The sequence below is a fragment of the Branchiostoma belcheri genome, unplaced genomic scaffold, assembly GCF_001625305.1.
Source record: "Branchiostoma belcheri isolate BF01 breed outbred unplaced genomic scaffold, Haploidv18h27 scaffold96, whole genome shotgun sequence".
Lineage (NCBI taxonomy): Eukaryota > Metazoa > Chordata > Leptocardii > Amphioxiformes > Branchiostomatidae > Branchiostoma > Branchiostoma belcheri.
In genome coordinates, this window is record NW_017804642.1 from 460268 (window position 1) to 486631 (window position 26364).

The following is a 26364-nucleotide window of genomic DNA, read 5'->3' on the forward strand; positions in this document are numbered from 1 at the left end:
TATGTCTGTGTGTCTGTCTCGTGTGTGTGTGTTTCCGCAACTTTTGTGGTCAGCGTAATTCAGAACGCCTTTATGGATTATGATGATATTAATGGTATGTTGGTAAGTCTTAGGAAGACAAACGTCAAGGTCAAATATGGGCCTCCTGGTGGATGACCTTGGTACTGCAGCAGAACATGATTAAATGCAAGTTATGCAAATGAGGACTTTATTTGCATAATTAATGAGGAAATTCTATAATTACAGTGTTTTACATTATACTACTTTCATACATGTAATGTATGTAACCTATGGCAGGCAGAACATCAACAGATACTAATTATGCAAATTATGACCTACTTTGCATAATTATGCAAAAATATATGATTTCTTAATGGTGAATGATGGGAATGTCATACTTGGGATATCTGTAAGTTAATCAAACGTTAACAAATATCACAATGCATATATCATGTTAATGCAGAGGTAATTTGCATAATTAAAGAAGAAACAAAACAGCCAGGCCAGAATAAGATGAGGAAAAAAGGTCGACTGCCAAAAGTGGATGTTAGTGCGCAAAGTGGTGCCAGCCAAATGAAACCGACAGACGCAGACTGACTGGACCGTACCACGTGTGATTTTTACACAGGGGCGCACAACAGCTGACCCTGATGACCACAACTACTTTACCACCAAGAATCAATCCCCTCAAAAATAACCGTTCTCTGCCCAAAATTTCGGACTAGTCTGTGTCAAAATTACACACAGGCAGCGTCAAGAACAACAAGTACTAGTAACGAACGTGTAGCAGTCGGAATCTGCTAATTCAATTTCTGTGCACCACATGTTTCTGTGCAAACGGTGCCTGTCCTTGGTGCTGAACGCCATCCACACAATGTTAACACATTATGCCACCCTAGGATTTGCTTGGAGATTACGATAAGATATAAAGCAAAGTACAGTAAAAAGTTAGACCAGGGGTGCCAAAGAATTTATCAGAATTTTACAGAATTCATACGATCCTTACTAGAAACATACGAAGTTTACGGAATACATACGATCCATTACGCGGAATACATACGATCCTTACTAAGGCCATGTTGATTTGATTATATGGATGACATCCTCTGGGAACCCCAAAACTGATGCGCGCGTGCGAATAAAAAAAAAGTTTTGCAAAAAAAAGTTGCTTTCACTATGAAATCTACGTGGTCAAGAAGGTGGAACAAATGGCACAGAATATGTTATGGCGAATAATCTACTCTTCAAATTCATTTCTTTACATTTTTGTCTTTTTTCCTTTGATTTTGGCATTCTACGACATTGGTATCGTTTCTAAATGTTTTCCTTGCAACTTATGGTATATTTTTGCTCATTTAGCAACTGTTTTGCACGATTTACAGTATGGTTGAAAACTTTTTTTTTGGAAACGGCCGAAAATTCATGCCCGCGCGGATGTCATCCATATAATCAAATCAACATCGCCTAATTTGGTGACTTGCACCACGATCACGTCGACAGCAAATTCAAGATGGCGGACTATCAATAGTATCATAGCGATGTTCTCCATACAATATCTTGGTTTCAAAGACTTTTAAGGGCTTGTCCTGCCCTTCTAAATCCCAAACAGCACTTATGCGGACTTCTTTCACGACATAGTAGCCTGTATTTTAGATCAAATAGCAGGGCGATGCTGGGAAACGGTGATCGCTGCGGCAAGTCACCAAATGACTTCAAATGACCCCAAATTATGTAAGGATCGTATGTATTCCGTAAACTTCGTATGTTTCTAGTAAGGATCGTATGAATTCCGTAAAATTCTGATGAATTCTTTGGCACCCCTGTAGACGTACTGTGGGCCGATTTGTGTGCTGTCATTTTCGGTATATTTCTACACAAAATAAGCGGATTGAGACCATGAAGTTACTCCCAGCAAGTGGTTGTCACAAAATAGCTCCACCAAACGGCTAAGATCATCATTGCAGGAAATCTAGCAGCGGCAAAAACGAAATGTCATGAATATGTGGACCGTCTCTGACACGTACAAATTGGTTGACTTAGTGAACAAAAGAAATACTAGTACGTTCCATGAATGAACTTTGCAGTCATCATAACGTTTTCAGACGCACTGCATCCGACCTTCCACCTGTCTTATTGCTTGTATTATCATGTTTCCGGAAGAAGGGGCATATATATATACTGTGGCAGTCCTAGAGGCTAAAGACTAAAGGTACGATTTTCCAGCCCACCATCTGCTTGGTTTACATTCATATGGTAATGATATCGACAACGAAAAATTCGCTTCTGCAAAGGTTTTGACCACTTCTGCAACGGATCAGCTGATCGCAAACTCACATTTTGACGTATAACTCGAGAAAGAAGGATTTTTTTGGAAGGCATTGCGTGGGAATAGAGACCATCACGAGTATACTCACTAAACAAGGAGACCGATAAATGTCAAAAGATCTATTTTTCTAAAATTGGAAAAGCGGAAATTCATCTCCTATCCCACCCCCTTTTTGGACCATCCATTCAGAAAAGGTCCGTATCTCGCGAAAGAAGCCTCGCTCATTCCCAGATTTCGGTTTTTCGCCAGTTGGGAAACGTGATGGGCTCTTATGGGGGTTTTTCTTCAGGCCTTTCTTGCTCTTGTCCTTGACATTAAATGTCACAGATTAACCAGGAAAGAGCCGTTTTAGTCCTGCATCCTAGAACTACCTTTACGAACGGCTGAATACGGAGCGTTTTCGTAAATGTTTTTTTTTTCAGAGACGGATGTCACTCAAAACTTCCAGATTCTGAAGTAATCTCTGTAATTTATCCAGTAGTAGACTGAATTGTCTTTGAATATTGTTTATCTGGATGTCTAACCTTATTCAACAAGCCATGTAATGATATATTCTCTGCGAGGTCAATGAAAATCCAACTACATGTCGGTTCCTTAGCACTAATGGGATGAAAACAAAACAAGAAGACATGTTTGTTTGAATTGCATCTGTTATTTTGTGTTGTCAATGACAATGAAAAGCTGCTACCTCTACAGTACTTCATCCAGTGTTTGTGTTCTTCCCAATAATATCAGTACCTGGTGGGAGACAGGCCAGGTCTCTCGCCACAGTTAGAAGACAGGCCAGGTCTCTCACCACAGTTGGGAGACAGGCCAGGTCTCTCACCACAGTTGGGAGACAGGCCGGGTCTCTCACCAAAGTTGGGAGACAGGCCAGGTCTCTCACCACAGTTGGGAGACAGGCCGGGTCTCTCACCACAGTTGGGAGACAGGCCGGGTCTCTCGCCACAGTTGGGAGACAGGCCGGGGTCTCTCACCACAGTTGGGAGACAGGCCAGGTCTCTCACCACAGTTCCTACCAAGTTAACATCTCCATATACAGGTGTTACCATAAGCATGGAGTCTCACAACTCAATGTTGTTTACAGTTGGTAAGTCAGACCAGTTTGCTAAAACGTTCCTGAAATGTGCTTCAATGAAACATTTGTATATGCACCATACACATACTAGTAAGGTTCTTCTCCCAATCACAAGGAAAAGAGACACCATATACCTTACTTGCCTGCAACAGTCAGGGCATTGCTGGGTCTGAACATACTAACTTGTACACTAGACAGAACAGAAATGAGCAGAGGCTGATACGAAAAAAAGAAGTACTGCTGATCTATGGGCGAATCAACACCAACTTCTTAGACCTTCTAATAATGAGTCTATAGGGAACATTTTGAGAGAGGGAAGACTTGTACATTTCCATCCCTCCTGTAAATCTTGTACTAGCAGTGAGCATTTCATATTCTCTGCAACAATGTCTTTTCATTCCAACATGTATAAGTCTGGATGGAGACATGACATTGTAGGATGTGTCCATCATTAAGAGTGGCTACATCAAAGCCTGCTTATCTTATGTAGTAGCACAGTTTAACCATTAGACTCCACAGCTGGAATGTGGGACTGATTCACTGGTATGTCAGCATGTTGAAGGTTAAGGTGAAGCTCTGACCTGGCCTCCTATAGTAGTTTATTTCCACAGGGGAAGAAGCACCAGGATGGAGTTAGTTACTACATGTTTCTCGTGGCTGTGTACTTTCTGCAGCATTTCAACAAGCACAGTCCTGGCACTAGCAGCCACAGTTCCTGCTTTTACACATGCTCCCTTAGGTTGTATTCATGTGAATTCTCTACTATTGTATCATTAGCATGCACCATGTAGAAGTACTGGGGACTGAAGGAAAGCTTTAGCAACAGCAGGAACTATAGCTTCATATAGAACCAAGACTATAGTTGAGTGGGATCCAAGTTATATACACAGCTCAAGTGTTTCATCAGTCTACTGAAGGCTTTACATCTCTTTACACTAATTGAGGAAATTGTATTTACATCATTTTTGGATAGCAATGCATCCTCTATCCATTTCACAGCCTGAGAGTGTATCTATGAAGTCGTACGCTACAACAAAGATTTATACAGAGTGAACATAAATAAAATTAAAAGAAGATGGAGCTATGTAGTCGACTACGGCACGTATGCCTGCTTTATCTTTGACAGGTCTTTTGTACATGCGCCATGATAACATTTCCTTCTCAGCATTCCAGCAGTGTTTTTCTCCAGTAATGCTGAAGGTCTCTAGTCCAGTTCCATCGGTTTGGCATAGTCTGGGAAGTTCAGAGGAACGTTCCAATGTTTAGTCCAGAACGGAAGCTGGCAGTCTCTGTGGCGAGAGTCATGTCCAGAACTAGTCTGTGCAGTTTTAATTAGAGCCGGAGCCAGACCCTGATCCTAAACTCCCCATGCCAGTTGTAGCAGTGAAGGTTGTACCTAGGAGCGCGGAGGGGCTGCTCAGGCTCCCTGAAGAGCCGTACTTCTTGAAGCTGGGGTGCAGGTACGGGTCCCGGGCTAACAGGTGCACGTCTGGTCTCTCCTCCTTCCTGTAGGTCAGACATCTTCGCACAAAGTTCTGTAGGAACAAGAGGAAGGCACACATGGTCAAGTTTCTTCTATTTGTAGAAAAAAACGTCATGGCGTGAAAAAATATGCTAAAGTTCAGTGTATGATGCAAACGTCAGCCAATCATAGAGAATAAAAGAAAAAAAAGACCAGGGCTCTAGCCAGCTTGAGGTCTCGGACCGGAGTTTTTTTCACGATTTTGGATCCGGCGGACACCCTCAGACCGAAGGGCTATAACTCCGCCAAAAAAAGTACGCCGGGAAATCTCATTACATCAGTCAACTGAGGTTTCCAGCCGGCTTCCGATACAATTTTGGTTATTGTCCGTCGACTCTATAATTTGGGTAGAAACTGTAGTTAAACGTAAATTTTGGATACGAAAAATGTAGTTTTTTTTGCAGTTTTTTCAACGGACCTGCTTGGAAAAAACGAATTTTCCCAGGCTAACGGCTTATATGCTGAAATAGCTTACTACTTTCTGTTTCTGAAAAACAGAAAAAAATATAGGTTGTTGCGATAAGTTTTTCACAAAATCCGGTGACGCGAACCCCTAGAAATTCCACATAGAACGCAGCTATTTGGGTCATCAGGCGACAAACCGCATCACCCTTGCTCGCGGACTAATACCAAAAACGCTTCGCTGGCCGTCCAACTTCACCGCGCCGAAAAACACTACAATCCCAAGGCTTTTTGATCAATTCAAAACCTAGTTGAAAATCTACAGCGATCACCGAGCTATGGGGAGCCAAACCTAGCGTGACAACCTCGCAGATCCGGCGATTTACTGCGCACTATTTGGAACCCTGGTCAGAATTAAACTCCGGCCCGGAACCTTGAAATTATTTCCGTCAGCCCAGGTTCATCATCGGATTTGGAGAGCCCTCTAGGGAGTTCTCCAGTGGCATGCTCCCCCAAAGAAATTTTTCATTTTCAAGCCTTCAAAAACGCAATTTCCCACAAAATTTGAGAAGCAAATCGTGGTGTTGAGAGTGGTTGTCAGTGGTCCTTAAGATGTTTTCATATTCTTCCCGTAATTGAAAAACGTCTGGTAATTGAAGGAAAAACTGGTCAACTTGTGCTGGCTAGAGCCCTGCTTCAGACATAAAAATTTCCTTTCTGTTCTCAAATAAATCATTATAAAAAAAATTCCCTAGCCATGTATGTAGTAACATTAAGATGTGGCTTGCATGTAGAAGATTCTAAGTCTCTACTTTTCTCAAAATGTAGAAATGTGCCAGTTTAAGTTGTTACTACATCCTACCTTAGCCTCCTGGCTGATCGCAGGTTTGGATGGGAACTCCACAGCCTTGGCATTCAGGATAGTCCGATTCTCCAGAATCGTGGCCTGCGATTGGTTGTGGCCAAATGGCTGACAAGAAAGAAAGACATTCAAAACATTATGGTTTAAATTATATCTCTTCTAAAATGTGCCAAATAAAACAAGGGAAAGCAGTACATCTCAAAAACCCTTTTACATTCAATTTGATGTACTGTACATGTACAGTAACTTGTAGTATTGTTTGGATGCATCGGTAAAGGTAATAGATAATCCAGGTAATAAGACACGCCAAAAAACAGTTACTCAAGCAACTGGAAATGATTTTGGAAACTGTCAGGGAAACTGTCACTGTTTCATCCTATGGCTTGTCTTGACTTGTCCAATGCTTGTTTCCTTTGTGGCTTTCCAAAAATTTGCATATCAACCCATAGTTTGTACTGCTTTTCTGACAACTCTCCAGTGTTACTGACGAAAGGTAGTGGATGCTACATGAAACGTCTGTGACTGTTTCCAGAATCATATCCAGTTGCTTGAGTAACTGTTTTTGGTGTATTGTTTGGATGCTGTTGCAGATTGTAAACTTTGAAGATTGTGTAAGAAGATTGTGGATTTCTTTTTTAAATCTTCTCCAGGAAAGCTAGAAGATTTATAAAGAGATGCTGACCTTCCTCCCGTACAGACACTGGTAGAAGATGACTCCTATGGACCACACATCCACCTTAGAGGAGATCTTAGGGGGGCTCTTCCCTACCACAAAACACTCGGGGGGCAGGTACCTGTGTGGGAGAGAACATTACGTATCAATGGACCTATACCATTATTACGTCACAGTTTGTTTACCGCAATGAATGCCGGTCAATCGACGTTTATATTGTACAGGGGTGCGTAGCGCGGTGTGTGTTTGTGTAGCGTTAGCCTAATATAAGGCTTTTAATACAGTACTACTTTCCTCTAATGTCAGAACTAAATCACCTACGCGGCATGTAATGCTGTGTCAACACAACTAGACGCAGCAAAAAATCAGACATACCTTACTTTGAAAACTTTGAAATGATCTTTGTTCTTTAAAACCGGACAGTGAGTGTGAGTGAGTGAGTCTTTAACTGACCATTCTAGAATGTTCTTTAGAACAGGTAATAAACAAACTGTGATGTAATAATGGTATAAGTCCATTAAACCACCTGTATGGGCACAAAATCTTAAATTCAAGGCCCCTTCATACTGATCAGAAGTATCATATCCTTCCAAAAATAAAAGTTAAGTCTTATTTAGACTTATCGTTTCTTGGGTATCTGAACATAATTATTATTAGTGTCTGAATATAGGGATGTCTGAACATAGGGGTGTTTGTAAATACAGGCATAACCATTCGGAGCAACCAAATATTTTCCCGGTCACCCAACAATAACTAAATAAGGACATCTAAGGCCACACCAATTTAATTGGTTGGTTCCCGGATTCGCCCGCTTCATTATTTCCCGATTTTCACAAAAAATTCAGGTTCTGGATCAACTCCAAAATGCTCATATTTTGGCCCAAACAGTTGAAGAAAGTCTTCCTAGTTGTTCCAGTTTTTCCATCTTTTAATGCAGTGGTTTGACTCAAAAGTTGAAAATTCATTGTTACTTTGAATTGTAAACTGGCCTGTAAACCTCCTACATTGTATCATAGATTTTGGATGCTTAGGCCCGTTTTTATTTTTTTCACCCTGTCACTTCAAATATTTTCTGAAAAAATCTGAGAACCAATATATCAAATTGGTGTGGCCTTGTGGCATTAACAAAGCTCCAAACTCCTGAGTCCTGACCAGTATGTGCCAGCTCCCTGTGACGTGAGCTCCATCCCCTCCTGGGAGTCTGCATTCATGTCCCAAACCTTAGACAGACCAAAGTCAGTGATCTTGATTTCACCACTAAAGGAGCCGCTACCTAGCAGGATATTGCCTGTTGGATAAAAGGGAAACAAAGATACTGTCAAGAGGTGTATGGTAGTAATAGTATGCTGAAAGGCATTTGGTTTTTATGTAACCATTTATCTCTATTACATGATACTTAAAATGGATAGATATGTCAGCAGAATCCCAGAGATGTGAACATGTAGTTCAGCTCTTGGGCTGCCAAATGTTCATTGAATAACTGTTGTTTTATATTCTGTATCTGTATTTGTACAGCCGGTATAACCGCCCTTTGGCGTAACACACCAGCTTTGCAGGCACGCGGGGCTGTGGCAGCTGGCTACATTGCACCGATCGACTTGTTACACCTGGATCATTTATATACAAGAGGAAGAGCAATGGTCCCAAGACGGTTCCTTGGGGGACCCCAGACGCTACTTTAACTGGAGCCGACGCCTTCCCCTCAACCACTACACATATTATGCAAGCCTTTACCAATAAACCATGACATGACTGACCTGGCTTGAGATCGTAGTGTATGACCGGTGGTGTGATCTCATTCAGATACTTCAAGGCACTGACGGCCTGCATGATGAGAGAGCGAGCCTCCTTCTCACCCATACACTTGTGCTGCTTCAGGTAGTAGTCCAGGTCATTCCCATCACAGTACTCCAGGACTGTACAGAATCTGGACAAACACATCAACAAATTATCCTGAAACTTCATCTGCGTTGGTACGTAATCATTATAGCAAAATGTTGAACTTTATCCCAACAAAAAGTTACACAGAGATCAAATTTTCAACGACCACTGTCACCCTCATCAGGATAATTAATGACCAATCACTTCTGAATGTAAACTCCCCTTGTGTTAGAATAAAGTTCAACATTTTACCACAAAACACACCAACGACTTGGTAAAACTTGTGTTATAGAATATCCAGTTTCAATATATAATTTGTTCTTTGAAACATCCAACCTCAACAAAGAGACAAAAGGCGTAGTTTCATTTTGGAAGGAGCTTTTAAAGATGAAATATTTGCAATTCAAATATTTTACACACACTACTACTTTCTGTTGTCTTTTTTCTCTTCTTATATTAAGAACCATCATGATTCTGTCCCACTTACGAGTTGTTGTCTATCTCAAACACGTCATACAGCTTCACAATCCGGGGATGGTCCAGCTTCTTGTGGATTTCATATTCTCTCATGGCGTGCCTGCAAATGGCAAGAGGACGTTAAAATCATCAGGGTCCCAAAAGCTCAAAGTCAATATTCTAGTCACTATCTACATACTAAGCTGAAACAACAATGTCCCAATGTATATTGACATTCATGGAGCGAAAATGCCCAAAATTCTGACAAGAAACAGTTACTGGAAGGACCTGGATTGATTTTCAGGGTAACACCCAGAAAATAAAGGACTAATCTTGGGGCTTGCTTCTGCAGTTTTAAAGTACACGTCATGTACTACGAAATACTCATATGTGCTAATGTGGGATAGTATGTGTGAATATCATACAGATTACCTTATTCAGAATATTTCCAGTTTTGCCGCCCTGAAATTGCATTGGATGCCTTTAAGAGAGTAATCTATTTTCACTAATCTAAAACATAGTCCAGAAAAAGCCAGACTTTGCAGGACTTACTTGATATAGTTGGCCTTCTTATCCTCCTTCCAGTCCTTGTTGAGTTGATGAATCTTACAAGCAACATAGCGCTGCTCCTTCAGGTCAAAGGCCTGAACAGGAACACAAACAAAGGTATCATCTATCCTGCTTAACTTTATTCAATAGCATCAAATAACATTTGCCAGAAGAAAAGAAAAGATATCAATGTTTTACTGACAGATGTGACCAAGCTTTCTATACATAAATACAAACCCGTATGTAAGCCCTAGAAAAAAATGTTGTGTTTCCTGTTTCAGTCCTGAAAAATTAGGGTCGGTAGGTAGGGATGTCTTTTTTTCATTCTTTCCTTTTTAGACGTTGGCGATCTCTCGTGATCCAACTTTAACATTGTTGAAAACCGATGGTACAATGTTTCATCACTCAGGTGTCAGATCAAATGGTCAATCAGCTCCAAAAAATTATGTCCCTTGCAGGGGTCCACCCAAAAAAGGGCTAGGGTCGGCAGTTTTTTCTAGAGTTGGTCGGGAAACAGGTAACACGATATTTTCTCCTAGGCATTATATTGTTCAGTGTGAAATAAAAGTGAGGTGTGAAGGTGAACTAAGTGGAGGTGAAATAACTTAAAGTAAGACATTCCTATCTACTTTTGCTCTGTTAATCTTAAAACTCCTGAAAATATGCACCACTTTTCCCTTCTTGATGTTTCTCCACACACTTAACTCTGTAGCTTGAACCATGTAAATACCACAGTACCTTGTGAACTTCACTAAAGCCACCCTTTCCTAGCAGACACAGCAGCAGATATCTGTCATTCAGGGTCTCATTGTCCCTGAACCGTGAGTTGTCCTCGTTCATGATCCTCTTCATCTCCCTGATGTGCAGGTTTTTCTCCCTCTCCAGCTTCTCTAGCTCTGTTGTGACCTCAGCTTCCTCCTACAGACATAACAAACAGGTTACAACCAGACACAACAGGTTACAACCAGACACAACAGGTTACAACCAGACACAACAGGTTACAACCAGACACAACAGGTTACAACCAGACACAACAAACAGGTTACAACCAGACACAACAAACAGGCTACAACCAGACACAACAAACAGGTTACAACCAGACACAACAAATAGGTTACAACCAGACACAACAGGTTACAACCAGACACAAGTTACAACCAGACACAAGTTACAACCAGACACAGCAGGTTACAACCAGATGCAACAGGTTACAACCAGACACAACAGGTTACAACCAGACACAACAGGTTACAACCAGACAACAGGTTACAACCTGACACAACAGGTTACAACCAGACACAGCAGGTTACAACCAGACAACAGGTTACAACCAGACACAACAGGTTACAACCAGACAACAGGTTACAACCAGACACAACAGGTTACAACCAGACAACAGGTTACAACCAGACACAACAGGTTACAACCAGACACAACAGGTTACATCCAGACACAACAGGTTACAACCAAACACAACAGGTTACAACCAGACATAACAGGTTACAACCAGACAAAACAAACAGGTTACAAGAATCAAATCATGAACTCTCCATATTATGCCCACTAGCCTAGCCACTCAGCATGACAAGTAGAGAGTGTCATGTCTATTTCATACAAGCTGGAAATAGATGCTAGCAAGTACAAAATAATTAAAAAATAGCAAGTTTGATGCGACCATGTACCTTCTTTAGCTGTGCACTTTTTATCTTGAGAATTTCTTCCTGCTCATAATACTTGTACTCATCACTGGTTTGGCTGAAGAGAAAACCAAAATACAAGTTAGTCAGAAACACTGTCATGCAGTCAGCACAATCATCCATGTAGCACAATGCAACAGCTTAAAGTTAATGCTTTCAAACACACATAAAGATGATGAGGATTTGAAAGTTTGATTTTCAAACATTTTTCCGGTAGCTACTGTTATAATACATCAACCTTATCAGTAACAAAAATGATTTTTACTAAATCAGCAATCCTCAAATCAGCAATGTTTAACATGTACATAAGGCCACACTGATTTAATTTTATGGATGACATCCGTGTGCATTGCATTTCACCTGTTCTTAAAAGAAAAAAAAACTCAGAGGAGGCTCTGGCCTGGATGCCATCCTCCATAGTCCATGGTAGTTAGCGACAATAGGGAGCCTTCAGTAACTACGGAGGATGGCACCCAGGCTGCCTAAGTTCCACGGAACTCAAGAACTCAGTACAGTACCAACTCGTAAATGCCACAAAAGGCCAGCATGTGTCGGCTTGCTGTAAAAGTCACTATGTACTGACACAAATTCACAATACCACCTTTGTATTCATGTGGCTTAGCAGCATATTTTAGGGCTGGATTTTTTTTTTTTAATTCGCCCGTGCGCACTAGTTTGGGGCTCTTCCACGGATGTCATCCATTAAATTAAGTCAGTGTAGCCTTAGATGTGAACAGAGAGGTTTGCAGGGTTCTAGCTAGGATTTAATTTTAGCGTAACGGTACTGGCCGCATGTCGATGGGCCCCCCCTTCCGCGGTGAGGAGCTTTAAAAAATTTGAGCTAAAAAAGGGGCCATTTGAGGGGTACGCAAAGGGAAAAAAATGTTATTTCTAGGTTTCTAATGCACAATGTATCCTTGATTGGTAATTTTTCACATTTGATCTGGCATTCTTGAACAAAGAAATACATTTGTACAGTCACAGTGCCCCTATGCTGTATTGAAAATTAGCGTAGGGGGTCAAAATTATAGCGTGGGGGGGGGGATTTAGCGTAGGGGGTCAAAATTATAGCGTAGGGGGCCCCTACGCTACTTCGCGCTAGCTAGAACCCTGGTTTGTGTATGTGGGGATCACCTTGGCAGACCACCGAACCGTGAGGGGACCTGTGGCTTAGCGAACACCCCGTCTCCATCACTCAGACTGCCTGATCGCCCGCCCTGACCGTTCCCCGGCTTGGGAGGTTTTCTCTTCTGCAGGGTCTTCTTCAATCTCTCAATTTCACCTTTTTGTTCTTCTATTTTTCGCTGCTTCCTACAGTGATGGGAAATAAAAATAAGTTAGCATTGAGTTCTATACTTACTTACTTATGAGGTCTATAAGTACTGCAGTATATCCATGACTAGTGGTCAAATTTCTATTGTATTATTTACCTTAAAAAAGCATGTATGTCACTAAAGCTAGGTACACTTGTTACAATGGTACCTACTTAATTCATACAATACATGTAGTTGACATTAACCTCAACAACACCAACTAAGACAGCCAAAAAATTGTCTTACATAATTATTATCAATTAAGGCAATAATATCAGCAAAATATGTGCTAATGTCTTTCCTACTCATTTAGCAGGCTGAAGGTTAACAAAGCCTAGGACAAAAATGTTGTGTTTAGGGTCGGTAGGTAGGGATTACCTTTTTTAAGACTTTTTTCTCTCTTTGGAGCTAGAAAAGGTTTATCAGCTAAAAAAAGATTCCTTGCAGGGGTTCACACATAAAATGGCTAGGGTCGGCAGTTTTTTCTAGGGTTGGTCAGGAAACACAACATCTGTGAATAGTTTCATCAGGTTGGTAAGACACTGAGTAAAGACACTCTTTTTACACAACCAAGTCTTTTATTCAGCCGACGTTTTGGTGACCGTCTGTCACCTTCCTCGGGGCAATTCTGACTGGTTCACATTGCACTGCAGCACAGGTGTCAGCCGAATAAAAGACATGGTTGTGTAAAAAGAGTCTCTTTACTCGGAAAACACAACAATTTTTTTCTAGGCCTAACTTTTTGACAAGAATGTCTTACTTCTTGAGTTCAATATACGCCCATCCGTCCACCCATTCCTCCTCGAAGGACGCGCCCTTCCTGACCACAGTGTGCTGACCGATGCGTAGTCTGTTCTCCATACTCCGTCTCCGTACCTCCTTTCTGTCAGTAACACACTACAGGGAACACACAACATTGAACAAGGATTCTTCGGGCTCACACAATCAGTAAGCATTTTCAGATGTTTCACAACTTTTCTTCCATACATTAATTTATTACAGGGTTCTAGCTAGGATTTAATTTTAGCGTAGTGGCACTGGCCACATTATGAGGGAGCGAAGCGGAGCTTTTAAAAATTTGAGCTTAAAAAGGGGCCATTTGAGGGATACCCAAAGGGAAAAATGTTATTTCTAAGGTATGTACAATGTATCCTTGATTTTTCACATTTGATCTGGCATTCTTGAACAAAGAAATACAGTCACAATGCCCCTATGCTGTATTAAAAATTAGCATAGGGGGGAAATTTAGCGTAGGGAGTCAAAATTATAGCGTAGGGGGGGGGGGGAATTTAGCATAGGGGGTCAAAATTATAGCGTAGGGGGCCCCTACGCTACTTTGCACTAGCTAGAACCTGGTACAAGCAGTGACTGTCATACTTTGATGTTAACCCTTGTCCTGCAGAGCCCATATACATGTATATATAGGTTGCACATACATATCATCAATGTAGCGCCATGTATATCATGTACAATTTGGGGGTATTTCTCCTGCAACGCATCACACTACAGCACAACGCAACAAATTCGGAAGTAACTACACAACTGCAGGGCAAAAAAAGCCAAGGGTCTATGACCTGATTAAGACATCAAATTATTTGAAAATATTGTGTAAAAAATGCCAGCAGGACAAGGGTTAGTTGTAAAATGATATACCCCAAGTCCCAATAGCAGTAGAATGAAACCTCCAAATGCACACGGTTGTCAATGCTTTTAATGAATTTTTGTGCCCACGCTCTGCAATGTGTGGCTTGTTAAAAGCCAGACATGCAAACATAGAAACTATCTATTTTGACTCACCTGATCTATTAGAAGCTTCCTATTGAAGGCCAGACACTTGGAGAGGTTGTCCTTATGTCTGTCTAGTAATCTTTGCGTAGCTTCTAGTTGGTGGCGCAACTCGCCATTCATCTAGAAAAAACACAACAATGAGTTGATACACTCTTGACTTGTCTGACTTTTGTTCCTTTTTCGACTTCCGAAAATTTGTCTTCACTTTATTTGCATATCAATCAACAGGTTGTGCTTATAAACCTGCTTTCCCCTCTGGTCTCTCAGTCACTGACGAAAGCTAGTGGATACTAGCTGAAACGTCTGACGTTTTCAAAATCATATCCAGTTGCTTGAGTAACTGTTTTTTGGCGATACACTCTGTAGTTTGTCTACCCTAGCCAAGTTTTTTCAAAGGTGGCAAAGCCAAATGTACACTCAGATATAATTAGTCACACTTTCCCTGCTGGAATGGTAAGCAACATTACTATTAAAGTATTCAAAAACGTGACTGAAGCCTTCAAAAGATGTTTAACTTATAATAAGTTATTTGTCTACAAAATAAGCACTTTGAAACGTGCTATGCAGCTGAAGCAATTCCACTATTTTGGGTGTACGAATTTGAACCATACTAAGTCTAGAAGTGAGGGCTTGAAATGATTCTTTCAGAATACCTGTACTGGTGCTGGTAACGTTACAAATTACCTGCACCACACAATTTTTACCTGTACCACTCAAAATTTAGGAAGTACGTACTGACATTATTTCTGTCATATTTCATAGGTGGTAACAGTCAATACAGCAAATATACATGAAGGTCCATATACAGCCACAGTACATGTTAGGACCAGTGCAGGTTAGGTGCAGGTAGACACCAGAAATACCTGCACAGCCCCAATTTTACCTGCACTAACCTGCATATACACAATACATGGACAAGTGCAGGCTAGGTGCAGGTAGACATCAGAAATACCTGTACAGTCCCAATTTTACCTGCACTAACCTGCATATACCCAGTACATGGACCAGTGCAGGTTAGGTGCAGGTAGACATCAGAAATACCTGCACAGCTCCAATTTTACCTGCACTAACCTGCATACACCCAGTACATGGACTAGTGCTGCATACCGGTTCACTAGACTTGGATCCAGACTTGTAGAAATGTTTAGGTTCAAGTCCAAAAAAACCTAAAAGTCAAGAACCGAGTCCGGACTTATTACCATGAAAGACCATTTCACATACCCCTTTTCTTTCCAATCCACCTAAAACCTTCCAAAATCTTTGCTGCAAAATGAAGAAAACATAATCAAGCCATTGGGCATCGTCAAGTACCGGCCTCCATGTTATGTGGCCAAAGTTTCACCCAGACAACATTGCAAGGTTGCCAACATGCAATTTTGTATATGCCATGGGTTTAGGTCCGGACTTACAAGTCCGGAACTGAACCTAAACCTCTGGACTTGAATCCGGACCTGAACCTAAATGTTGGTTTAGGTATGCACCACTAACATGGACCAGTACAGGTTAGGTGCAGGTAGACATCAGAAATACCTGCACAGCTCCAATTTTACCTGCACTAACCTGCATACACCCAGTACATGGACCAGTACAGGTTAAGTGCAGGTAGACATCAGAAATGCCAGCACAGCTCCAATTTTACCTGCACTAACCTGCATATACCCAGTACATGGACCAGTGCAGGTTAGGTGCATGTAGACATCAGAAATACCTGCACAGCTAAAATTTTACCTGCACTAACCTGCATATACCCAGTACATGGACCAGTGCAGGTTAGGTACAGGTAGACACCAGAAATACCTGCACAGCCCCAATTTTACCTGCACTAACCTGCATATACCCAGTACATGAACCAGTGCAGGTTAGGTGCAGGTAGACATCAGAAATGCCTGCACAGCCCCAATTTTACCTGCACTAAGCTGCATATACCCAGTACATGGACCAGTGCAGGTAGATACCAGAAATACCTGCACACTTCAATTTTACCTGCACTATCCTGCATATACCTAGTACATGGACCAGTGCAGGTTAGGTGCAGGTAGACATCAGAAATACCTGCAGAGCTCCAATTTTACCTGCACTAGCCTGCATATGAAGGTGGTATTTCAAGCCTTGAAATGGTTGCTAAAATCTAGTTGAACAAACCTACCCTTTGTAAGTCTTCAATAGTGTTTTCCTTCTGTTGTTCCTTTGTGACTTGCTGCTCCAGTTCTACTATTCTGGCCAGGGTCATTTCAGTCTGCAAAAAGACAACATGTTCAAAATTAGTTATATTTTCTCAACGTTTTGAGAGTTGACGACACAAAACTTCAGAAAGATATTAATAGATATTTTTGTATAAAACGTACATAAAACGACATATGTATCAGGCGCATAGTTCTCACTACGCTGTTTGAGTGTAGTGGCCCCCTACGCTGTGATTTGGACCTTCTACACTGTGATTTAGACCCCAGTGTAGGGGTGTTTTTTTTTTGGAGAACCTTCATGAGTCTTTAAAACAAAATGAAAACTTGACCTTAAACAATGAAATTATAACAGAGGGGAAACATTAAGTTCACAAAATCTGTCCCTCAATAAGCAAGAAATAGTGTCTCAGGGAGTTATGAGTTATTTTTTTGGGGAAAAAGTTGCCCTTCTGTACCTGACCCCTACACTGTGAAAAAAAATTATATACTGCTTGTTGCGCTTACCTGTGCTGTTGTTGAAGTGACAGGTTTAGGGTGGAAAGGTACCAAACCTGTGTAATCTATACTGTTGCCTGAAGCAGGGGAGCTCTGAAACTGAACAGAAGAGTTTATGACATTACTACAAGTTAGCCTGAAGAACCACACTATTGACACTGTACCAAACACAAATAATATACAATGCCAGGGCAAATATGAAAATGGTAGTAAATTCCTTGATAATTTAATACTCGCAGGGATGGCTTAGCTAATGACCAGGGCTTTAGCCAGCGCCCGTTTTACCGTCAATTGACGGTAATTTGTCCCGTCTGACGGTAAAAATTTTAGTCCTTACCGTCAACATTGACGGACAAAAATCGTGGGTAAAGACATGGAAAAAAATCTAGCGAATTTGAATGAGCCACGGCGCGGCGTCTTTTCCAAACGCACGGCGGCGGGAAACCTGATTTCAAGGACCGTGCCGACGTCTGTTGACTTGGCTCTATTGTTCAATGTTGCTGTCTGTTAAAACAACATGTGCTAACGGCCACATAAGAATAAAATAAAACAATGGCATGACTCAGACACACGCTGCTAACTGTACATGACAATACGATAAGTAAACATGTGACAACGAACAAAGAAATATGAAACGTTTTTGAATAATATACTGTACTTGAATAATCATACTATCGCAAGAAAACGGAGATTGATCCACACAATGTGGCCTTATTTAATCTAAAACTTCGTCAGACCTCCTTCGCGCGAAGACTTGAGCGGCAGCATAAAGATTTCTGGAGGATCGCTGACACGCGAGTTTTTGCCGGCCACGTAACTCCCTCCGCGGCAAAATCCCCTATGCCGTAGCGAAATCACGTCTCAGCGCTTCCCCAAGTCAACTTCATGGCCGCTAAAGTCCGCAAAGGAGCTGTAACTTCCTCATTTCGGTTGAGAAGCGAAGCTGACAAGTAAAATCATGTACATGTCGGCCATTTTGTTTGCCGAGTACCCGAAGTCTTCCGAACGCTCTAAATAAGAAAATCGTCGGAGATCTGAGCCACATCGCCCGCTGTCGGTCAGCGCTCGGGGCCGGCTCGGTGGAAATCGAAGGCTGTGACGTCATGAGTAGGTTCATTTGCATGGCCGCGGCTTGAATCGCGGCGGGATTTGAGCGGATCAAAATAAAGGGCATAGCGGATTGTTCATTGCGTGTTGCCTCCTTGTGAGAACTGTAGTTTTTTTTTTCATTCTGCAAAATTGCAGATTGTGTAGGTTTTTTTTTTATTCTGCAATCTTGACGGGTATTTAGAACACCGAATGCATTAAGTGTGCGGGAGGGCGTGATGTCGATCACCGGATCGTGAAAGACATTCTTTAAAAGTAATCATTGACGGAATTTTTTTTTCGCGTTGACGGTATTTTTTTCGCGAATTGGGTTGACCTGGGGTTGACGGTAAAAAATTTCGAGCTGGCTAAAGCCCTGCTAATGACAATATGTTTGATAAAACTGCCAACTTGGCAGAATGTCCGAAATTACTACTTTGTCTAACAAGTACATTTGAAACAATTTAGTGATTACAGACAATTGTTTTGTTTCCCTTTCATTATTTGATCTCCAAAAACAACAGCTTGTGACCTTAACTATATAAGGGTAAGTGTTTGACATTGTAACAAACAAGACCCATAGACAGATTTAAGTTGGATCTGTAGCATAATAACAGGCACACAGACTTTGATATTATCTGTAACAGACATACAGACTAACATGTTGTTAACTTTTTAGTGTCTCAATCAATGACTGTAATATAACTTGATAAATAAACATACCCTTGCATAAGCCATTCTGCTATTGAAGTTGGAGTTGGAGTTGGAACTGGAAGGGGACACCTGAAAAAAGCACATCTAAAATGAGAACCATTCTTTAATAATAAAAACAACATTTCTTAGTAAGGCCACACCAATTTAATTTGTTGGTTCTCGGATTCGCCTCTTCATTTTTTTCTGATTTGCAAAAAAAAAAAAAAAAAAAGATTCTGGTTCTGAATCAACTAAAAATGCTCATATTTTGCCCCCAACAGTTGAGGAAATTCCTTTTCTTCCTAGTTGTTACAGTTTTTTCCATCTATCAATGCAGTGGTTTGATTGAAAGTTCAAAATTTATACTTTAAATTTTAACCCAGCCTTTTTTGTTAACTTCATGGCTCATTTCGTAGCATTTAGGCCTATAATAGGATGCCTAGACCTGTTTTTATTTTTATTTTTTTTTCGCCCTGTCGCTTCATATTTTTTCTGAAAAAATCCGAGAACCAACAAATTAAATTGGTGTGGCCTAATTGAAAGTGCAACATTTTCACGATTTGCCAGAGAAAAAAAATTGCACATTTCAAAGTATTTCAAGCAACATGCTTACTCTCTTATGTTACGGTATCCTGTGTAATTTTTTACAAGTTAGTAATCGGTGCTTCTTACAAGTTTTGTGAGACTGTAATGTTTTGAAAGAAAGTAAGAACGGTCTTACGCAGCTTGTACTTACATGTACATGTACAAAACTGGTGGTACTAAAGGCAGTTTATCAGAACACACACACACATAGTGATGCATACCGGTTCACTGGACTTGGATCCAGATTTGTAAGAATGTTTAGGTTTAAGTCCAAACAAACCTAAAAGTCAAGAACCGAGTCCGGACTTATTACCATAAAAGACCATTTCACATACCCCTTTCTTTCCAAACCACCTAAAACGTTCCGTAGATTGTAAAATCTTTGTTGCAAAATGAAGAAAACATTGCCATCGGGCATCGTCAAGTACCGGCCTCCATGTTATGTGGCCAAAGTTTCACCCAGACAACATTGCAAGGTTGCCAACATGCAATTTTGTATATGCCATGGGTTTAGGTCCGGACTTACAAGTCCAGAACTGAACCTAAACCTCTGGACTTGAATCCTGAACCTAAAATTGGGTTTAGGTATGCATCACTACACACAAACAAACAAACAAACATGTACTTACTGGCTGGAAGGAAGCAGGGGGAGGGGGGGACCTGGCTAGCCCCATGCCTGGGATGAGAGAGTTCCCTGTTCTGTTGGGACTCACTCCTGCACCAGCCCCATGTGGGGAATGGGACTACACATGACAAATACAGGCTAATCATTACACAATACAGGACAAGGCAAAGCCTACAGAAAGACCTTAAAACAAAAAAAATTGGAAATGATAATACAGAACGATCTTAACAAAAATAGTTTTCTTCAAAAGCTTTTGAAATAATAATACACAAACATCTTACAACAAAAAGTACCTTCTTCAAACGTTTTTAAAACGATAATACCTTAAATTTTAAGTTTGCCAAATACAAATGTACAAAGGCTCATTAAATACATGCCAAAATGAAGCCTGATAATACAGAAAGATTGTAAAACAAAACATATTAATTTCAAACGCTTTTCAGATGAAAATACATCTACCAAGTACAATGGCTTCATTAAAAATAAATATCCTTAAAACAAGTAACGAAAATGTTTGGAAGTCCAGCAGAAGACTTTACCTCAAAATATTCACTAATCTTCTTGGTAGGAAGTCCTTTTGATTTCCCTGCAGTTAAAGGAGAGAAAATGTTATTGTACTTTCGGAAATATCTAGGTGTCAACTACTCATATGAGTAAACAAAGTAAACAATGCGATAATGCCCTAATCAAACGTACAAAGTGTTGGACTACACAAAATTCACTATTCACCTTGTTCATCATTTTTCCGCTTCCTCTTTCTGTCTGTAGGGGTTCTTTTCTCGGGTGTCTGAGGTGAGTAAAGAGGAATATACTTAGATACCATAGAATAAAAAACAACAAGATATAGTACAATACACAATTCTCGAACACATAAATATCACAAAAACAACCACAAACGCAACTCTCACACACTTTTCCCAGAACACTTTAGCTACATCTTCAACAGCATAATAAGTGATACTAAAATACTAAAATTAAAAAAAAAGTACAATGACCTATTAAGTGTATGTTTTTCGTGAATTAGTTAAGTATGAAGGAAAATATACAATAATGGCAGAAAAAATGCCAGACAAAGAAAGACAATCATACCTCCATCTCCTTGTCACTGATAGAACTCTGCCCCTCGCTGCCGTTGCTGACATTACTAAGATTGGAGTCCTGGCTGTTGAGACTCTGCACAAACCAACACAAACACATTCATTTTCCCACATTATGTCATAGTTCTCACAGGGCTGTTTGAGCGTAGGGGCCCCCTACACTGTGATTTGGATCCCCTACTGTAATTTGTCCTTCAACCAGTGTAGGGGTGTTTTTTTTTTAGGGGGGAAGATCATTGTGACCTTTTAAAAAAATGTATACATTTGTATTTGACTTTACAAATAGCTATGACAGAGAAAAATATTACTTTTTCAAAATCTGTCCCTCAAAAAGCAAGAAATATTGTCTCAGAGGGTTGTTACTTTAATAATTTTGGGGAAGAATACCAGACCCTCTGCTTTTTTGGCACTCGATGTGCACCTTGCGTCACAAAAAGTTGCCATTTTGTACTTGACCCCTACGCTGTGAAAAAATCCTGGTGAGAACACTGCATGTATATAGAATTACAACGTGACACTAATAATTTTCAGATGTAACCATTATAAATTTATGCAACTGCAACTGATGACATCAGCAGGGCTCGAAATTAACATTGTCCCAGTGTCAAATGACACTAAATTTTCAGCTCGGGACAATTCAAATTACGTTTCGGGACAATTTCGGGGCAATTGGAAAATTCTGAGACCATCCACGTCATTTGGGAACACAATCCATAAATCATGCTGCAGACTGCCAGCAGCCCATAATACTCTGACAAACATTTAAATTTGACCAATCAGGGATTCCAAATATCGGGGAGGGGGGCCTCAAAGATGGTGCCGTGCCCATGATATTATCATGTATTTCCCTACATTTACATAAATTCAATTGTTGTTGTTTTCTTATTGTTGTCATTAACTTATTTCCTGAAAAGCAGGCTGGGACAGTCCATCTTCAGTTCGGGACAATTGAAATCTATATTCGGGACAATTCTGGGACAGTAGTAACAAGAAAGGTGTAAAAAATACACCTAGGCGACGAATTGTATATTATGTAAATTAGGGTATTATCAATTTAATTTATTTTTATTATATGTACGAATTGGAATATTCACTTCATAAGCTACATGTACATATATGTTCCTGGTTATCTACATGTCGACAATCGACCAATATCGGGTCCCCATTCTTAGCTCGGTGTTTGTTGCTATTGTTTAGATTTAATTCCAATCTTTTATAAATATTTTTAAAGGGATACCTTATGTTTTACAAACATTTCAAACTTGTTCTTAACTTCTTAAGAAATTTCCGTAAATTACAAAACTTTCGAAATATTTTTGAGTCCGCGTACGATATTTCCAATGATTTCTAAAGAAAGGCAACTCGGTTCTACCATTTTTTTTAATTTTTGTAAATGACCCGTGACGAAGTAATTTGCACATCAACACGAAGCGTTCTGTGAGCCAAAAATACTAGTAGGTATCGTTGATGAACCCTGCGGCGATCCTGCCGTCGGCGAGCACTCGACACGATAGCGGCCAGCCATTGATACAGAAAAACAGTGCCAAACCGTACGCTGCTTTTAATAAATCTCAAACTCTAGTGAAACATCAAATCCTTTCTGTTGTACCATGGTTGTACAGTCCATCCATATTTCTTGAGATAAAAAATAGGTACCCATTCACAAAAACGCTTGTAAATTCAAGGATCTTTCTAGCACAGTATTACGTAGATCTATTACACGGCGCCGAAACATGTCAGAATACACTCCGTCTTCCCTCTCGTCAAAAACGCCGTCCGTGCAAGTCATGTGTGCTTCCAAATAAGGAAGTCCGCGGAAACCGCTGGCAGCTCGGGCGATCGCGATCTTCGGCCTGCATCGGCGCGTGTGACGTCATGATCGGGCTCATTTGTATGCAGGCGTCTGCCTTTTGACTACACGGACTACAAAGGACGCCGCCAGAGAGCGTAAACCCAGATGCCGCGGGTGAAACTGCACATCAAGTAAATACGAAGTTTGGCTGGTAAAAAAAAGAAATTAAAATTAAGATCTCAGTTGATTGCCACTTTCGAAATTTTTGCAAATTATGACATTTTCGAAAACATGCTACTCAAGTACGTACATTTTATAATAATTTCAGAATATTTATAATATTTTCAAAACTAAAACATTGAGAAAATATTAAAGGTACTATTTTAAAAAAACACGCGGTGACTTGGAATGGACTCTATAAGAGCGCACGTACAGCACATGAATCCAGATAAAATCTATCAAAAGTTGTAAGACATAAAAGGACATACTACTTGTGATGAAAGCTCCTTGTATAAAGTCAGTAGGAACAAAGATCACTGGATACCGGTACGGTGATCATTATCTAGTCTACCGAAGCGATCCTTTTCTCCACCGCTGCAAATTTTACATGCCCGGTCAAGCGGTCGTTGACCTTATATAATAGAAAGCAGGACAATATAGTTTACGTGCGCTCTGGACTCTTGATCGATACGCAAAAACCATATGTATATCATATACATTATCATTATGTGCATAACATAGCATGCTCTGTCGCTGTGTGTATATTCTGTAAGGGTAGGAATAGGCTATCAAACCCAAACCTTTTCGCAGGTACGGGATTGTCAGAAAAATGTTTATGAAAGCCGTTATGAACCCCCAATGCTACAGATATAGGCCTGGCGTGCTTGTGGATGTTGTCCGTGTGCTGGTTCGCAAACAGGCCACGGTCACGAGGTCTGGTTTATAGATGTGTTGTCCGCCACACACGTTTGCAGGGACACCAACATGCATCCAAGGTTGATACGAGGGGTGTTCAAAAAGTTCTCGGCCTCACCTAGAAAACGTCAGGGCAGTAAAATTTTTCTTAAACTATTTTATAATATAGTCCTCTCTAACTGCAATGCACTTGGTCCAGTGATGTTCCAGCTTTATTTTCCCCTTGTGGAAGAAGGTTGCATCTGGACCCCCCAGATAGGCCTATACCGCATAGATGACGTCATCATTACCATCAAAACGTTGACCACGAAAGTGGAAGTTGAGTTTAGGAAACAGGTAGAAGTCCGAGGGTGCTAGGTCAGGTGAATTGGAAGGGTGGGGTTAGACTGCAAACCCAAATTCGTTTGCTGCTGTCGCTGACCCCTGTGTTGTGTGGACAGGTGCATTTTCATCACGCCAGCTCGGAGCTTTCCTCTCCTTTTCTCTTTGATCGTTGCCCTCAAATGTCGTAATTCTGTTTTATAGCACTCCCCATTGATGCTTTAACCCCTTTGCATGTAGTCAATCATGATTACTTCCTTACTGTCCCAGAAAACAGAGGCAAAAACCCTGTCAACGGACGAAACTCGCTAAAACTTCTTTGGGGGGCGGGAAAAATTCTTCATCCATTGTTTGCTCTGTTGTTTTGATTCGGGGTGAAAGTGGTGAACCCAGCTCATCTTGAGAGCCAAATGTTTTGAGGAAACTGCATGAATTGGACTGAATTCGTTCCTTGAAATGTCAAGCCTGTTAAGTTCTGATGTTCAAAAAACATTCGAGGCACCCACCATGCAGACAGTTTGTTCATCCCCAGGATGTTCGACAAAATATTGTGAACTGAGTCATAACACAGGCCAAAGAACCTGCTACATGTTGAACAGTCTCACATCTGTCATTTACTACCATGTGATGGATGGCCTCATCTGGATTGTCCGTGGTGATGATTTGTGGCATCCTGATCTATGTTCATCTTTTGTGCTCTCCTTGCCGCGATTGTAGCTAGTAACCCCGTTCTTTATATTTTAATAAGAAGGGGAGTCATCACCAAGTGTCTTGACCATGTCTTCATGGATGTCCTTAGGAGACTTTCTTTTTTATCGATACACTTGATCACAGCACACGCTTCTTTTGCGGCCATTTTGTGATTTGCCCTCACCCACCCCATTTTCACGGGGCGTCACGTGCTCATTAATGAATACAAAAATTTGAATTTTTGTGTGCAGTGATGTAAGACGTCATAGTATACAGCTATACCAAAGAATAGGAGTTTGACCTTTATTTTCTAGGTGAGGCCGAGAACTTTTTGAACACCCCTCGTAAATAAATAAATAGAGTGACCACAGGTACACTCGCCAGAAACGTACAGAACGACCTTATAGAGGTAAAGTTGATCCGCGAAGACCAGGCGGTTCCACAAGTGTCATCTGTTGTTGTTCTGTCGAATTGAACGTGTTGCGGTGCGTAGATAAGAGCTCCTTGGTGACATTCGTTGTTTCCGATTCCGAATGCAGAAATGTATGTCCAGATACTAATATTTGCTATACACTTGATCTGGCCTGTCGTTCACAATTGACTTTGTCAGTGACTATGTCTTTACATAGCCTCTACCAGACTCACAACGCTGGCTATTTATAGTAGAATATTTGCCAGGGGAGTTTGACCGCCTTGTAGGACCTAGTACTAGGTTTGACTGGCCTTCGGAGGGAAAGATTTATAAGGGGGTCATTTAACTACCTCCTCGCGGCCGGACTCCCTTGGCCAATTTTAATCTCTTTTTTCCCCGAACTCTACGATCCGTATTCCCGTAGAAAGGCCTGGTGGATGCTAGTTTTTATATGCCTCAAATCGCCGCGTCACAATGTAACGTTGGATGCACTTTTGTCCATTTTTGTTGGCACATATTTTTCTTTGTAGCGGTTTTAGGACAAACAGTAAAAGGAAACACAACAGAAGAAGAAGAAAGACACACATTATTTTTATAATCTTCCATGGGTTTCATCGTTATAGTAAATAAATGGAACCCGTCATTTCTTTTCGGCAGCGTTTTGGAATTTGAAAAGGCTTGCGCTGTGGACATGTGCTCATGTTGGTGATATAAGGGGCTTTACGTTTTCAGGTTTCGGGGAAGGTTTCTGTTTGTTTACACCGCCGCTACAACAACAAGCTTGACCCCTTTCGCACCATCCCATACAGTGACCCTGGCCAGATGGCCGGAGGTTGCCTCGCACAAGTTGTTGTGGTCAGCAGAAATGTAGTTAGATAATCGTATTCATTGTCTTGGCCAATCAGGCGTAATTGTCTTACAAT

At 40.9% G+C, this 26364-nt stretch overlaps 1 protein-coding gene and 1 long non-coding RNA gene across 3 annotated transcripts in view; one reads left to right on the top strand and one right to left on the bottom strand.

Moving 5' to 3' along the window:
• The first annotated feature begins 2848 nt into the window (after nt 1-2848).
• On the top strand, nt 2849-3870 carry LOC109461800. Its single transcript, XR_002139712.1, has 2 exons — nt 2849-3083; nt 3114-3870. It is a non-coding gene; the product is annotated as an uncharacterized LOC109461800 (long non-coding RNA).
• The window catches only part of LOC109461799 (serine/threonine-protein kinase tousled-like 2), a 31890-nt gene continuing 8598 nt past the window's right edge, over nt 3073-26364 (bottom strand). For both annotated transcript variants that reach the window (XM_019758205.1, XM_019758206.1), the window contains exons 3-21: nt 21304-21387; nt 20944-21001; nt 20754-20800; nt 20219-20332; nt 19035-19094; nt 17235-17324; nt 16694-16783; nt 14557-14667; nt 13520-13656; nt 12581-12757; nt 11432-11504; nt 10488-10667; nt 9753-9844; nt 9232-9321; nt 8621-8790; nt 8016-8151; nt 6873-6984; nt 6191-6298; nt 3073-4939 (exon numbers count right to left, since the gene is read on the bottom strand). In XM_019758205.1, coding sequence (XP_019613764.1) covers nt 4733-4939; nt 6191-6298; nt 6873-6984; nt 8016-8151; nt 8621-8790; nt 9232-9321; nt 9753-9844; nt 10488-10667; nt 11432-11504; nt 12581-12757; nt 13520-13656; nt 14557-14667; nt 16694-16783; nt 17235-17324; nt 19035-19094; nt 20219-20332; nt 20754-20800; nt 20944-21001; nt 21304-21387 — 2136 coding nt within the window. In that variant the 3' untranslated portion in view covers nt 3073-4732. The remainder of the gene's footprint in view (nt 4940-6190; nt 6299-6872; nt 6985-8015; nt 8152-8620; nt 8791-9231; nt 9322-9752; nt 9845-10487; nt 10668-11431; nt 11505-12580; nt 12758-13519; nt 13657-14556; nt 14668-16693; nt 16784-17234; nt 17325-19034; nt 19095-20218; nt 20333-20753; nt 20801-20943; nt 21002-21303; nt 21388-26364) is intronic.